The 14,820-nt window shown below is 47.7% G+C and overlaps 1 protein-coding gene across 5 annotated transcripts in view; it reads left to right on the top strand.

Moving 5' to 3' along the window:
• Nucleotides 1-14,820, top strand: part of LOC124481493 — a 33,778-nt gene that overhangs the window by 5,764 nt on the left and 13,194 nt on the right. For 2 of the 5 annotated variants that reach the window (XM_047041448.1, XM_047041452.1), the window contains exons 13-47: nucleotides 1-121; nucleotides 212-414; nucleotides 523-647; nucleotides 782-900; nucleotides 1,629-1,805; nucleotides 1,968-1,999; nucleotides 2,104-2,201; nucleotides 2,541-2,566; nucleotides 2,670-2,691; nucleotides 2,799-2,829; nucleotides 3,048-3,126; nucleotides 3,282-3,428; nucleotides 3,917-4,128; nucleotides 4,738-4,838; nucleotides 4,940-5,070; nucleotides 5,182-5,358; nucleotides 5,525-5,556; nucleotides 5,742-5,839; nucleotides 6,235-6,285; nucleotides 6,484-6,511; nucleotides 6,750-6,834; nucleotides 7,447-7,593; nucleotides 7,854-8,065; nucleotides 8,523-8,623; nucleotides 8,725-8,855; nucleotides 8,967-9,143; nucleotides 9,318-9,349; nucleotides 9,561-9,658; nucleotides 9,852-9,896; nucleotides 10,078-10,105; nucleotides 10,226-10,310; nucleotides 10,809-10,991; nucleotides 11,103-11,314; nucleotides 11,477-11,580; nucleotides 13,386-13,504. The exon at nucleotides 1-121 is cut by the window's left edge and continues 23 nt beyond it. In XM_047041448.1, the coding sequence (XP_046897404.1) occupies nucleotides 1-121; nucleotides 212-414; nucleotides 523-647; nucleotides 782-900; nucleotides 1,629-1,805; nucleotides 1,968-1,999; nucleotides 2,104-2,201; nucleotides 2,541-2,566; nucleotides 2,670-2,691; nucleotides 2,799-2,829; nucleotides 3,048-3,126; nucleotides 3,282-3,428; nucleotides 3,917-4,128; nucleotides 4,738-4,838; nucleotides 4,940-5,070; nucleotides 5,182-5,358; nucleotides 5,525-5,556; nucleotides 5,742-5,839; nucleotides 6,235-6,285; nucleotides 6,484-6,511; nucleotides 6,750-6,834; nucleotides 7,447-7,593; nucleotides 7,854-8,065; nucleotides 8,523-8,623; nucleotides 8,725-8,855; nucleotides 8,967-9,143; nucleotides 9,318-9,349; nucleotides 9,561-9,658; nucleotides 9,852-9,896; nucleotides 10,078-10,105; nucleotides 10,226-10,310; nucleotides 10,809-10,991; nucleotides 11,103-11,314; nucleotides 11,477-11,580; nucleotides 13,386-13,504 (3,769 nt within the window). The remainder of the gene's footprint in view (nucleotides 122-211; nucleotides 415-522; nucleotides 648-781; nucleotides 901-1,628; nucleotides 1,806-1,967; nucleotides 2,000-2,103; nucleotides 2,202-2,540; nucleotides 2,567-2,669; nucleotides 2,692-2,798; nucleotides 2,830-3,047; nucleotides 3,127-3,281; nucleotides 3,429-3,916; nucleotides 4,129-4,737; nucleotides 4,839-4,939; nucleotides 5,071-5,181; nucleotides 5,359-5,524; nucleotides 5,557-5,741; nucleotides 5,840-6,234; nucleotides 6,286-6,483; nucleotides 6,512-6,749; nucleotides 6,835-7,446; nucleotides 7,594-7,853; nucleotides 8,066-8,522; nucleotides 8,624-8,724; nucleotides 8,856-8,966; nucleotides 9,144-9,317; nucleotides 9,350-9,560; nucleotides 9,659-9,851; nucleotides 9,897-10,077; nucleotides 10,106-10,225; nucleotides 10,311-10,808; nucleotides 10,992-11,102; nucleotides 11,315-11,476; nucleotides 11,581-13,385; nucleotides 13,505-14,820) is intronic. The other 3 variants (XM_047041450.1, XM_047041449.1, XM_047041451.1) reach the window with 3 other exon arrangements.

Raw genomic sequence — 14,820 nt, 5'->3', positions numbered from 1 at the left:
GGCCAGTGTCCTTCACTGCGCGGCTCGTACCCACCTGACCCTGACCCAGGACACTGTCATGACGCTGCTCATAGAGCTCACTGGACGCCTCAACTCATTGGTCATGGAGTTCTCTACTACGGTGAGCAGCGGGCCAATCAAATCACAGTCTGAGACACGTTGACGAGGTAGAATAGAGACACACACTCTGACCTGGTGCTCTACCCTCCAGAACTTCAGTGAGGTGGTGTCCCAGTACCAGGACATGTTCTCCCAGGTGGACTCCCAGACCCTGAGCCCAGAGGAGCTGGGAGACCCGGCCTTCATCCAGCTCTGGTTCCAGATCAAGCTGCTGCCTCTGCTGCCCGACCCGCCCGCCTCGCTGCTCTCCTGCCTCGCCTCCAAGAACTTCACCTGCTCTGTCTACCACGCACTGTGAGGATACACACACACACAAACACATGGACACACACCCACACACTCTTTTATCCACACACTCTGTTTAGTGATTGAGCTGATGTGTGTGTTGGTGTGTGTTTCCAGTGTGACTGAACTGAGCAGCTACATGAGCATGGTCATGCGTGAAGACATGCCTGCCTTCCAGACTCACGGACTCTCCATATACAGACACTTCCTGTTTCCCTTCCTGCTGCATCACAACCAGTCAGGTACACACACTCCTTGTTGTAGTGGGCTACAATTGGCTGATACCAAATACACCAAGTAGGGGATTGGTTCTGACAAGAGCCGGGGTGAGATGTGATTGGCTGGTCCAGTGACATGCTCTGACGGCCCTCCCTAGATCCCCAGTGCGTGTCGTCAACCAACGGCAGCGTGGGCTGGCTGACGCAGAACCTCGGGCTCTTCTCCACTTTGGCCTCCCTCCAGGACATGTACCTGCTCAACCCTGGGTTCTCTGCTGTGAGTACGGGGTTAGGGTTAGTAGGGTGTGGCAGGGCAGGGTTAGGGTTAGTGGGGTGTGGCAGGGCAGGGTTAGGGTTAGTGGGGTGTGGCAGGGCAGGGTTAGGGTTAGTGGGGTGTGGCAGGGCAGGGTTAGGGTTAGTGGGGTGTGGCAGGGCAGGGTTAGGGTTAGTGGGGTGTGGCAGGGCAGGGTTAGGGTTAGTGGGGTGTGGCAGGGCAGGGTTAGGGTTAGTGGGGTGTGGCAGGGCAGGGTTAGGGTTAGTGGGGTGTGGCAGGGCAGGGTTAGGGTTAGTGGGGTGTGGCAGGGCAGGGTTAGGGTTAGTGGGGTGTGGCAGGGCAGGGTTAGGGTTAGTGGGGTGTGGCAGGGCAGGTGCAGAAGACCTCCCAGGTGCTTGGCTAAATGTTGCCACTAGACCAAGATGGTGTCGGGGAAAGGAGCCAAACTCAGGTTGGGCATCCAGAGTCTGGGTATATACAGCTGACATATCCACCACTGATAAACAGATGTTCACAGTTAGCAAAAATGGGTTCAAAGTGACCTATAAAGTGGAATTTGAACCTGCGACCTTAAGGTCTACAGTCAAACACTCTCAACCTCTGAGTTCTTAACACCCATCCCTGATGCTACCCAGTGACCCCCACTGTCTGGCAACGCCTGTGTGTCTTCTTCTGCAGTGTGGACTAGCTGTGTTTGTGTTCTGAAGTGTGTCTTCTTCTGTGGTGTGCAGCTGGAGGCCCTGGAGGTCCTGTCTCCACACCAGACTGCAGAGCTGCTGCTGCTTCCTCTTCCTGTTCCTCCAGAGAAACATGATTTCATCAACAGAGTGTTTGACTTCCTGACTGAGTCCCCAGAAGAGAGGAAGCTTCCAGAAGTCCTGCTACACCTCGTCAACATGTCTCACCAGGTAAGGACTCCCTCACTGCAAACCATAGTTTCCATGCTTGACTGGACATTCAAAACATTCCAACAGTAACAGAATGTTCCAACAGTTACAAAATGTTCCAACAATAAGTATTCTTAACTTTTTGGTCACGTTCGTAACAATCTGATTGTTTTGTTTCCTCAGATATCAGTTCCCTGCGCTTCATACCTTCTCATGTAAGGATCAAAGTAAATACTGCAGCAGAAGGGAGTCATGTTGTGGTGAACTCACTGTGGGTTTCTTGTTTCTGTGTTTGTTTGTCTGTCTGTCGGTCTGTCAGTTATGAACGTTTGTACGGGGCCTTACAGTCTGTTCCTTCCATGATGGAACCAGTCATCTGGGCCACCATAGATGACCTCATGCAGACCGCCCCAGGAGGTCAGTCTCACACACACACACACACACAGTCACAGACACACAGTCACACACACACATTATTTTCTTCTGTGTACAGATAGAATATGAAACCCTATCTTTACTATAATCAGAAAGGGATTTATTCACCATGAAAGTTTGCAGACAAGGAATTTACTTTGGCAGGAAGGTGCATACAATAAACATATAGGGACCTACATTTTAAGTATGTGGCCATAAAATAAAATATAAGTTGCCAATTACAATATGAAAATACAAAAAATACAAATATCACAAAAGATACAAATGTACAAGATAGAATTGTGTAAATGCAATGTGTTTTTTTACTATGTTTTTCAACAGGATGTCAACTACCTGAAGACCCTGAGGTAAGATGAGCCACAATCATGTTCTGACACAGTAGCTGTTCCTGAAACAGTCAATCATGTCAAAGTTTTGTAAAACTAAGTCAAGGTCCTCCTGTTTCCTCAGTGTCCATCTACTCCATACAGCGGTAAGACTCCTATTTCTCTGCTCTCAGTTCAGTAAAACATCTGGATGAGACGTGTACACACAAACACGCAGAAGTGAGTTACAGCATCTCACCCCTGCTTCTTACAGAGACCACAGGCTGTGCTGCTAGAGTGAACAGGTATGGATTCCTCATCTCCGTCTCCTGGATAGCTGTTACCTAAGATAAGCTCATATAAACTAAAATTAGCTAACATGATTTAAGCAAAACTAAGCTAACATGAGATAATCTGAGAAAAGATTGTTATTTTAGCCTTTATTTAACTTAACTTTTGGCTGCAGATGATCCCAATTAACTGCATCCACAGACCTTTGCTCAGTTTCTGTATTTTTCCACAGCTCCACACTGACACAACACATGGGAAACATGATGGAAGTTCCCTGCCATTTCAGTTTGGAGCAATATGCTTGTGCCCAGGTGATGGCTTCACCCAGGCTTAGCATCATGCTAATATCATAGCATCATGCTAATATCTTAGTATCATATGAATATTTTAGCATCATGCTAATATCTTAGCATCTGTTGACATTGATCTAAACTGAATTGTTTGTTCCCTCTTTTTCCTAAAAAAGCTGGAGGGCATCACAGCCAATCAGCTAGTGTCTCTACTGAGGTGTAAACTTCCTGGCAACAGCAGCTATTCTAAGGAGACCTGGAAGCTGCTTCTGACCAAGCTGTCCAACGTCCTGGACAAGGCCCTGGACCTCCTCTCCAGCACGGTAAGGACCACACATATCTCTGATACAGACCACATATATCTCTGCTACAGACCACACATATCTCTGATACAGACCACATATATCTCTGACACAGACCACATATATCTCTGCTACAGACCACATATATCTCTGCTACAGACCACATATATCTCTGACACAGACCACATATATCTCTGCTACAGACCACATATATCTCTGCTACAGACCACATATATCTCTACTACAGACCACATATATCTCTGCTACAGTCCACACATATCTCTGATACAGACCACATATATCTCGGATACAGACCACATATATCTCTGCTACAGACCACATATATCTCTGACACAGACCACATATATCTCTGATACAGACCATATATATCTCTGATACAGGCCACAAATATCTCTGACACAGACCACAATTTGCTCCAATGATTTGCCAAATATGTTTTGTTCAAGACTGTCTCTTCTCCTCTCCTTGTGCTCTCTTCTGTCTCCTAGAACATGAGCGTGATTGGTCCGTCTGTATCGACGGCGCTGGACGTGATTGGAGAGATGAGAGTGTCCTTGCTGAGCGAGGATCAGCTGAGAGACAGTGATGTCATCATGAGGTGGTTCTCAGGGCGTTTGAGGCTCTTCCTGCCGTCAGCATCAGGAAGGTTCCTCCACTGCCTCTCCAGCAGGAACCTCAGCTGCTCCTCCTACCAGCACATGTAGGTCTCCAGTAGGAACACAGTAGTGACCAGCACATGTAGGTCTCCAGTAGGAACACAGTAGTGACCAGCACATGTAGGTCTCCAGTAGGAACACAGTAGTGACCAGCACATGTAGGTCTCCAGTAGGAACACAGTAGTGACCAGCACATGTAGGTCTCCAGTAGGAACACAGTAGTGACCAGCACATGTAGGTCTCCATTAGGAACACAGTAGTGACCAGCACATGTAGGTCTCCAGTAGGAACACAGTAGTGACCAGCACATGTAGGTCTCCAGTAGGAACACAGTAGTGACCAGCACATGTAGGTCTCCAGTAGGAACACAGTAGTGACCAGCACATGTAGGTCTCCATTAGGAACACAGTAGTGACCAGCACATGTAGGTCTCCAGTAGGAACACAGTAGTAACCAGCACATGTAGGTCTCCAGTAGGAACACAGTAGTAACCAGCACATGTAGGTCTCCAGTAGGAAGACAGTAGTGACCAGCACATGTAGGTCTCCAGTAGGAACACAGTAGTGACCAGCACATGTAGGTCTCCAGTAGGAACACGTTTGTTGTTGTCAGGAAATGGTAATTGTTGTTCAGATGTTATTGTGTTCTTCCAGTGTGATGGAGCTGAGCCGTCAGTCCCAGCTCATGGACCAAAGCAGACGAGAGCTGGTGGTCAGATACTTCATCCAGCCCTTCCTGACCAGGAACTCCTCAGGTAAGGAGCAGGCAACCTGGGTTCTGTCCCCACACGACTGAAGTGGACTACCGACATGTTGACTCTACTGACCTGTGTCTCTCGACGTCTCCATCCTGCTGTCTCCCCTGCAGAGCCTGGATGTGTGTCCAGCTCCAACAGCAGTACAGACTGGCTGAGGAGCAACTGGGGGGCCTTCTCCGTGCTGGTGACCCTCAGGGACCTGTTGGCCACAAACCCTCTCTTCTCCCCGGTACATCTCCTCCAAGACTCCTCCACCACCCCTGCTTAGACCCACCAGGCAAGGTGTGGACACACTGTGTTGGTTTGTGTTCTGAAGTGTGTCTTCTTCTGTGGTGTGCAGCTGGAGGCTCTGGAGGTCATGTCTCCACACCAGACTGCAGAGCTGCTGCTGCTTCCTCTTCCTGTTCCTCCAGAGAAAGATGATGTCATCAACAGAGTGTTTGACTTCCTGACTGAGTCCCCAGAAGAGAGGAAGCTTCCAGAAGTCCTGCTACACCTTGTGAAGATTGCCCAGGAGGTAACTCTGTTTTCATCTCATTCACTCCCCCACCTTTCCATGAACTGCAATGATACTTCATTTTAATCCCTGATAAGGTATTGTCAAGAAATGTTATTAAATATGGTAGATACATAGCATGATTACCATTGAGGTGATGATGTTCCTGTGTGCTCCTTGTCTTCAGATTCCAGTTAGCTGCCCCGTGTACCAGACAATGTAAGTCACGCCACAGGGAGGAGAATGAGAGTCTTTTGGCCTAGTGATTACTAGTGAGCCAGGTGTGGCAGAGGTGGCAAAGAACCACAGTCTTGTGATGAGTCATTCTTGTTTTAAGACCCTATGGACTTCCCATCTAGTGGTAGTCCTCTTGGTCTAACAGTTTAGTTTTGTGGTTTGAACAGTTTCAAGAGGCTGTACGACTCCATGATCCGCCTCCCCAACCAGATGCAGCCAATGATCTGGTCTGCAATCTATGACCTCACAGAATCTACTCCAATAGGTGAGTCAGGAGAGAATTCTGTTGCTGTTTTGTTCAAGCAGGTTCCAATCATGGATGACTGTTCGACAGCATCAAAATGACTCTTTTAAACAAGAGAGGGTACCATTTCTGGGGGAATTGTGAAGTGTCCTTGCAGATTCTTCAGCTGGAGCAGTTTGTTTAATTACATCACCTCCAAACCAGTAAAGGTATTCCCAAATGTCCATAATGTTCAACTTTGTGCAAAACGTGGGACCATTTAGGTTTTGTATGATAGTAAATTAATAATATATACAGTATGTGAGCTAACAATAGCATGCCTTGCTGATAGCGAGCACAAATTAGTTTAAAATGTTGAATAAATCCAATGAAATATCAACATACTTAACGTCTTGTCAAATGTATTTGACCTCTAGGTTGTGTTCTGGTACCGGTAAACCCCCAGTGTCTAGTATATTCTCACAACGGTAAGTTACTTCAGTTAGCCCTTCACTGTAGTAAACATCAATACCAGTTAGACCTTCACTGTAGTAAACATCAATTCCAGTTAGACCTTCACTGTAGTAAACATCAATACCAGACTCAAATAATCATGTCCTTCTATTAAATAGTCCAAACCAACCACATTGTAACTCTTAACTCTGCATTTCTTTGGTGTGTTTTAGCAACCAGAGTCTGTGCTGGGGTGGACAGGTGAGATCCTGTTCAGACCAGTTAGCCAATCACAGAACAATCAACCTTGTTCAGTTTACCAGTGTACACCACTTGTCATATAATCTCAGTGTTATACCAGGTCATTTAGTTTAGTTGTATGACTATAGGTTCAATAAAACATGTTGTATTATGGCTTGTGAATCACAAGACCTAATGTTAAAAAAGGTCTTGGTTGTGGGTTTGACAATTGATTGCTCCTGTCTGTCTTGTGTTGTAGCTCCGCCCTCCAGCAGCGCCTAGATACGGGGAACCAATCATCTGTTCTCTGTGACTTCACCATCACACAGTATGCCTGTGCTCAGGTAGGAGGAGCCTAAACTGCAGCAGCCAATAAATGCTCTCCTGACCAGAGATTGGAATCTACTTACATTTACATTTAGCAGACACTCTTATCCAGAGCGACTTACAGTCAGTACCGGGACATTCCCCCCGAGGCAAGTAGGGTGAAGTGCCTTGCCCAAGGACACACCGTCATTATGTACAGTCGGGAATCGAACCGGCAGCCTGCTGATTACTAGCCCGATTCCCTAACCGCTCAGCCACCTGACTACTTAAATAGATTTTTTTAGTATCAGTACTTTACGTTACTATTTATTTCTCTGACAACTTTTTACTTTCACTCCTTGCATTTTTTACACAAATATCTGTACTTTTTAATTAAATGTTCAAGCCAGACTCGTTACTTAAGTTAAGTTTTCATCTGTATTTGGGGCATGATCTCAAAGAAAAAAAAGAAAAGTACACTAAAAAAAGTTGACAAAAACTTGAAACGTTTAGTGTCGTGTTGTATATGTATGTATATGTATGTATATTATCCATCAACACAGTGCCTGCATACAGTTAGGACCAGGTAAACAAGGTGTTAGAAGTGATGGTCAGGATGAGTGATGTGACGAGTGGTGTCCTCCCCGCAGCTAAAGGAGCTTACAGCAGAGCAGCTGTCCAGGCTGCTGAGGTGTTGGCTGGCTGGAAACTCCTCGTACCCTCGGGAGACCTGGAAACTGTTCCTCACCAGAGCGTCCGCTGGCCTGGACCAGGCCCTGGACCTCCTCTCCAGCATGGTACAGACCGGATATACAGTATCGGATATATCTCTGCTACAGACCACATATATCTCTCATACAGACCACATATATCTCTGATACAGACCACATATATCTCTGATACAGACCACATATATCTCTGCTACAGACCACATATATCTCTGATACAGGCCACATATATCTCTGACACAGACCACAATTTGTTCCAATGATTTGCCAAATATGTTTTGTTCAAGACTGTCTCTTCTCCTCTCCTTGTGCTCTCTTCTGTCTCCTAGAACATGAGCGTGATTGGTCCGTCAGTATCGACGGCGCTGGACGTGATTGGAGAGATGAGAGTGTCCTTGCTGAGCGAGGATCAGCTGAGAGACAGTGATGTCATCATGAGGTGGTTCTCAGGGCGTTTGAGGCTCTTCCTGCCGTCAGCATCAGGAAGGTTCCTCCACTGCCTCTCCAGCAGGAACCTCAGCTGCTCCTCCTACCAGCACATGTAGGTCTCCAGTAGGAACACAGTAGTGACCAGCACATGTAGGTCTCCAGTAGGAACACAGTAGTAACCAGCACATGTAGGTCTCCAGTAGGAACACAGTAGTGACCAGCACATGTAGGTCTCCAGTAGGAACACAGTAGTGACCAGCACATGTAGGTCTCCAGTAGGAACACAGTAGTGACCAGCACATGTAGGTCTCCAGTAGGAACACAGTAGTAACCAGCACATGTAGGTCTCCAGTAGGAACACAGTAGTGACCAGCACATGTAGGTCTCCAGTAGGAACACAGTAGTGACCAGCACATGTAGGTCTCCAGTAGGAACACAGTAGTGACCAGCACATGTAGGTCTCCAGTAGGAACACAGTAGTGACCAGCACATGTAGGTCTCCAGTAGGAACACATTTGTTGTTGTCAGGAAATGGTAATTGTTGTTCAGATGTTATTGTGTTCTTCCAGTGTGATGGAGCTGAGCCGTCAGTCCCAGCTCATGGACCAAAGCAGACGAGAGCTGGTGGTCAGATACTTCATCCAGCCCTTCCTGACCAGGAACTCCTCAGGTAAGGAGCAGGCAACCTGGGTTCTCTCCCTACACGACTAAAGTGGACTACCGACATGTTGACTCTACTGACCTGTGTCTCTCGACGTCTCCATCCTGCTGTCTCCCCTGCAGAGCCTGGATGTGTGTCCAGCTCCAACAGCAGTACAGACTGGCTGAGGAGCAACTGGGGGGCTTTCTCCGTGCTGGTGACCCTCAGGGACCTGTTGGCCACAAACCCTCTCTTCTCCCCGGTACATCTTCTCCAAGACTCCTCCACCACCCCTGCTTAGACCCACCAGGCAAGGTGTGGACACGCTGTGTTGGTTTGTGTTCTGAAGTGTGTCTTCTTCTGTGGTGTGCAGCTGGAGGCCCTGGAGGTCCTGTCTCCACACCAGACTGCAGAGCTGCTGCTGCTTCCTCTTCCTGTTCCTCCAGAGAAAGATGATGTCATCAACAGAGTGTTTGACTTCCTGACTGAGTCCCCAGAAGAGAGGAAGCTTCCAGAAGTCCTGCTACACCTCGTCAACATGTCTCAGGAGGTGCGAACGATCTTTCTGTGCTCTAACACTCTGCTGCGTCCGGATGTGGTTGTTTTGGGGGGCAGGGTTCAAGGGTCAGGGGTAGCTATTTCTAGCTTTGCTGTTGATGTAGTTCAGTTGAGGAAAGGATGTGGGAGTTGGCTTGACAACAGGAACTTCTCTCCTTTTTTGCAGATGACCGTCCCCTGCTCCTCCTATAGGACCATGTAAGTTCCATCCATCGCAGAGTATCCTCGAACACTGACCCCCACCCGAACCTCAACCCCCACCCTTTCCCTGAATCTTACCCTGACCAGACCCTAACCTTGACCCTGGCCCCTATCCTGGCCCCTATCCCGACCCTTACCCTGGCCCCTATCCCGACCCTTACCCTGGCCCCTATCCCGACCCTTACCCTGACCACCTCTCTGTCCCCAGTATCGGCCGTCTGGACATAGCCATGCCCACAGTCCCTCTAGCAGTGGAAGCTGTTGTATCCTCCAGCAAGATAGCTCTGCTACAGCAGGCACCACAAGGTAACCCTAACCTCTGACCCTAACCTTAACCCCTGACCCCAACAAGCCATGTCAGACAGTAAACAGGTTTCGTGTCTGACACAGCTTGTTTCCTGTTTCCTGTCTGACACAGTTTGTTTCCTGTTTCCTGTCTGACACGGCTTGTTTCCTGTTTCCTGTCTGACACAGCTTGTTTCTTGTCCGTGTTGTTTAGGCTGCATCGTCTACAGTGGAGACTGCAGCATCACATCCTACAACGGTAAGACATCCCCTATTGGTCACCTGACTGTCAAACAACACAGTGAGATCATCATGAACCAGTGGTGGTACTAGCTCATGATGAACCAGTGGTGGTACTAGCTCATGATGAACCAGCGGTGGTACTAGCTCATGATGAACCAGTGGTGGTACTAGCTCATGATGTCGTCTGTTGTCCACAGAGACGGAGATCTGTGCTGGGGTGGACAGGTAGGAACTCTGATTTGTTTTTACTCAATTATTTATAGATTAATGTACCCAATTATTTAATTAATATATTGTTCATTTCTTGAATATTCTCATCTTTGGGTCTCACTTTGTTTACTTAAGCTCAGCACTTCAGCGTCTCCTTGACAACAGCCAGACAGGAAGCACTCTATGTGACCACAGCATCAGGGACTTTGCCTGTGCTTCAGTATGTTCAAGTTTGCACTTGTTGTTGTTCAACTTCTCAAATCCTAAAGCATGTTTGCACCATGGAGCTGAACTGCACACAATAACACTGTTCCATCCTCCTCCTCCTCTCTTCCTCTCCTCCCCCTGTCCCCGTCCTCCTCTCTTCCTCTCCTCCCCCTGTCCCTGTCCTCCTCTCTTCCTCTCCTCCCCCTGTCCCCGTCCTCCTCTCTTCCTCTCCTCCCCCTGTCCCCGTCCTCCTCTCTTCCTCTCCTCCCCCTGTCCCCGTCCTCCTCTCTTCCTCTCCTCCCCCTGTCCCCGTCCTCCTCTCTTCCTCTCCTCCCCCTCTCCCCGTCCTCCTCTCTTCCTCTCCTCCCCCTGTCCTCCTCCTCCTCTCTTCCTCTCCTCCCCCTGTCCCCGTCCTCCTCTCTTCCTCTCCTCCCCCTGTCCCCGTCCTCCTCTCTTCCTCTCCTCCCCCTGTCCCCGTCCTCCTCTTTTCCTCTTTCCTCCGCTCCTCAAGCTCTTTGCGGTCACAGCGGAGAGTCTGGCTGGCGTGTTGAGGTGTCAGCTGTCAGCTAACTCCACCCAGGTGACTTCAGGCACATGGCCAGCTAACTCCACCCAGGCCAGAGGCACCTGGAAGCTGTTCCTGTACAAGACCTCCATCGTGCTGGATGCGGCTCTGGACCTGCTCTCCAACACGGTACTTTCTGTCTGTCTGTCTGTCTGTCTGTCTGTGTACCTGTTTGTCTGTCTGCCTGTCTGTTGAGTAGTTTAATCCCTGACCTTTAACCCCTCCCACTTAATTTCCTAGACATTGAACTCTGCTAACCCTGCGGTGACTTTGGCTCTGGATGCAATCACAGAGCTCCGATTGGACAGTTTCACCATGACGAACTTCAGAGAACAAGCTTTTATTGAGCTGTGGTTTAATACCAGACTCCGCCCCTTCCTGCCTGCGGTGTCGGTCAGCTTCCTGTCCTGCCTGAGCACCAAGAACTTCAGCTGTCAGACCTATCAGAGCCTGTAGGAGATATGTTTACATCATATTATTAATGATGGAAATTAAAGTTGTTTTGTACCCTTGTTTTATTTATAACCAGCCAAAAGCTATAGTCATCTGACCCCTGATTGACCCCTGATTAAGCCCTGATTGAGCCCTGATTGAGCCCTGACCTCTGACCCTAGGGTGCAGATCCTGAGTCAGCAGCAGCCAGCCATGGGCTTCTCTAGGAGCCTTTCTGTATACACACAACTGATACAGGTGTTCCTTACCAGGAATCACACCACAGGTAACTCATCTGATCACATTCCTAGTTATACACACACCTGGTCTCCCACCTGCACATACAGTGCCCTCCAAAAGTATTGGAACAGTGAGGCGAATTCCTTTATTTTTGCTGTAGACTGAAAACATTTGGGCTTGACATCAAATAATGAACGTGAGACCAGAGATCAACGTTTCAGCTTTTATTTCCAGGTATTTACATCAGGATCTGATGCACAACTAAGAAAATATCACATTTTGTTTGAATCCACCCATTTGTCATGTGATCAAAAGTATTGGAACAGATATACTTAAAACATATTTAAGTGAATAAGACTTAATATTTAGTTGCAAATCCTTTGCTTTCAATAACTGCAGCAAGTCTGTGACCCATTGACGTCACCAAACTTTTGCATTCTTCCTTTTTGATGCTTTCCCAGGCTTTCACTGCAGCCTCTTTCAGTTGTTGTTTGTTTTGTGGGGTTCCTCCCTTCAGTCTCCTCTTAAGCAGGTAAAATGCATGCTCTATAGGGTTTAAGTCTGGAGATTGACTTGGCCAGTCTAATACCTTTCATTTCTTGCCCCTGATGAACTCCTTTGTTGTTTTGGCAGTGTGTTTTGGGTCGTTATCTTGCTGCATGATGAAGGCTCTGCCAATCAGTTTGGTTGCATCTTTCCTTAAATTGGCAGACAAAATGTTTCTGTAGACTTCCGAGTTCATTTTGCTGCTGCCATCATGTGTTACATCCTCAATGAAGATTAATGAGCCCGTCCCAGAAGAAGCCATGCAAGCCCAAGCCATGACATTACCTCCACCGTGTTTCACAGATGAGCTTGTGTGTTTGGGATCATGAGCAGTTCCTTTCTTTCTCCAAACTTTAGCCTTTCCATCACTTTGGTAAAAGTTAATCTTTGTCTCATCAGTCCATAAAACTTTGTCCCAGAATTTGAGGTTCATCTCTGTACTTTTTGGCAAATTCCAGCCTGGCCTTCCTATTCTTCTTGCTAATGAGTGGTTTGCATCTTCTGGTGTAGCCCTTGTACTTTTGTTCATGAAGTCTTCTGCGAACAGTAGATAGTGATACCTTCACTCCTGCCATCTGGAGGTTGTTGCTGATCTCACTAACAGTTGTTTTAGGGTCTTTCTTTACAGCTCTCACAATGTTTCTGTCATCAACTGCTGATGTTTTCCTTGGTCTACCTGTTCGACGTCTGTTACTTAGTACACCAGTAGTTTTCTTCTTCTTCAGGACATTCCAAATGGTTGTACTGGCTATGGCCAATGTTTCTGCAATGGCTCTGATTGATTTTCCATCTTCTCTAAGACTCACAATTGCTTGTTTTTCACCCAAAGACAGCGCTCTGGTTTTCATGTTGTTTTCACCTCTGAATACAGTCTGCATAGACAAAACCTATCTTACCCAATCTGAACCTGAGTGTAGACATTCAGTGGTATTTATTGATTGAATAATGTATGTAATAGGACACACCTGGGCAACAAAACACACCTGTCAGTCACATGTTCCAATACTTTTGCTCACGTGACAAATGGGTGGGTTCGAACAAAAAGGTGATATTTTCTAATTTGTGCATCAGATCCTGATGTAAATACCTGGAAATAAAAGCTGAAACGTTGATCTCTGGTTTCACATTCATCGTTTGATGTCAAGCCCAAATGTTTTCAGTCTACAGCAAAAATAAAGGAATTGGCCTCACTGTTCCAATACTTTTGGAGGGCACTGTATACCTGCTCACACACCTGAAAGCTCATCTGGTAAGTGTGTGTGTGTGTGTGTGTGTGTGTGTGTGTGTGTGTGTGTGTGTGTGTAGATGCCAGCTGTGTGGTGGGCAGTGTGGACAGTGGAGACTGGCTGCTGAAGAACCTGGGGAGATATTCTGCTCTGGCTTCATTCCCTGATCTCCAAAGACTAAACTCCAACTTTTCTGCGGTACGTGTCAAACTAGGCGTGCGTGTCCCCATATGGAGGCTGTGATTGTGTGTGTGTGTAGTAACAGTGTGTGTGTGTGTAGTAACAGTGTGTGTGTGTGTGTAGTGACAGTGTGTGTGTGTGTGTAGTAACAGTGTGTGTGTGTCACCAGATGAAGGCTGTGAGGGTGTGTGTGTGTAGTAACAGTGTGTGTAGTAACAGTGTGTGTGTGTCACCAGATGAAGGCTGTGAGGGTGTGTGTGTGTAGTAACAGTGTGTGTAGTAACAGTGTGTGTGTGTCACCAGATGGAGGCTGTGAGGGTGTAGTAACAGTGTGTGTGTCACCAGATGGAGGCTGTGAGGGTGTAGTAACAGTGTGTGTGTGTCACCAGATGGAGGCTGTGTGTGTGTAGTAACAGTGTGTGTAGTAACAGTGTGTGTGTCACCAGATGGAGGCTGTGAGGGTGTAGTAACAGTGTGTGTGTCACCAGATGGAGGCTGTGAGGGTGTAGTAACAGTGTGTGTGTGTCACCAGATGGAGGCTGTGTGTGTGTAGTAACAGTGTGTGTGTGTCACCAGATGGAGGCTGTGTGTGTGTAGTAACAGTGTGTGTGTGTCACCAGATGGAGGCTGTGAGGGTGTAGTAACAGTGTGTGTGTGTCACCAGATGGAGGCTGTGAGGGTGTAGTAACAGTGTGTGTGTGTCACCAGATGGAGGCTGTGAGGGTGTAGTAACAGTGTGTGTGTCACCAGATGGAGGCTGTGAGGGTGTAGTAACAGTGTGTGTGTCACCAGATGGAGGCTGTGTGTGTAGTAACAGTGTGTGTGAGTCACCAGATGGAGGCTGTGAGGGTGTAGTAACAGTGTGTGTGTCACCAGATGGAGGCTGTGAGGGTGTAGTAACAGTGTGTGTGTCACCAGATGGAGGCTGTGAGGGTGTAGTAACAGTGTGTGTGTGTCACCAGATGGAGGCTGTGAGGGTGTAGTAACAGTGTGTGTGTGTCACCAGATGGAGGCTGTGAGGGTGTAGTAACAGTGTGTGTGTCACCAGATGGAGGCTGTGAGGGTGTAGTAACAGTGTGTGTGTGTCACCAGATGGAGGCTGTGAGGGTGTAGTAACAGTGTGTGTGTCACCAGATGGAGGCTGTGAGGGTGTAGTAACAGTGTGTGTGTCACCAGATGGAGGCTGTGAGGGTGTAGTAACAGTGTGTGTGTGTCACCAGATGGAGGCTGTGTGTGTGTAGTAACAGTGTGTGTGTGTCACCAGATGGAGGCTGTGAGGGTGTAGTAACAGTGTGTGTGTCACCAGATGGAGGCTGTGAGGGTGTAGTAACAGT

The sequence above is a fragment of the Hypomesus transpacificus genome, chromosome 19 (genome assembly GCF_021917145.1).
Source record: "Hypomesus transpacificus isolate Combined female chromosome 19, fHypTra1, whole genome shotgun sequence".
NCBI classification, from domain to species: Eukaryota; Metazoa; Chordata; class Actinopteri; order Osmeriformes; family Osmeridae; genus Hypomesus; species Hypomesus transpacificus.
The sequence above is the reverse complement of the archived record's forward strand: the minus strand, read 5'-3'. Positions and strand labels throughout refer to the sequence as shown.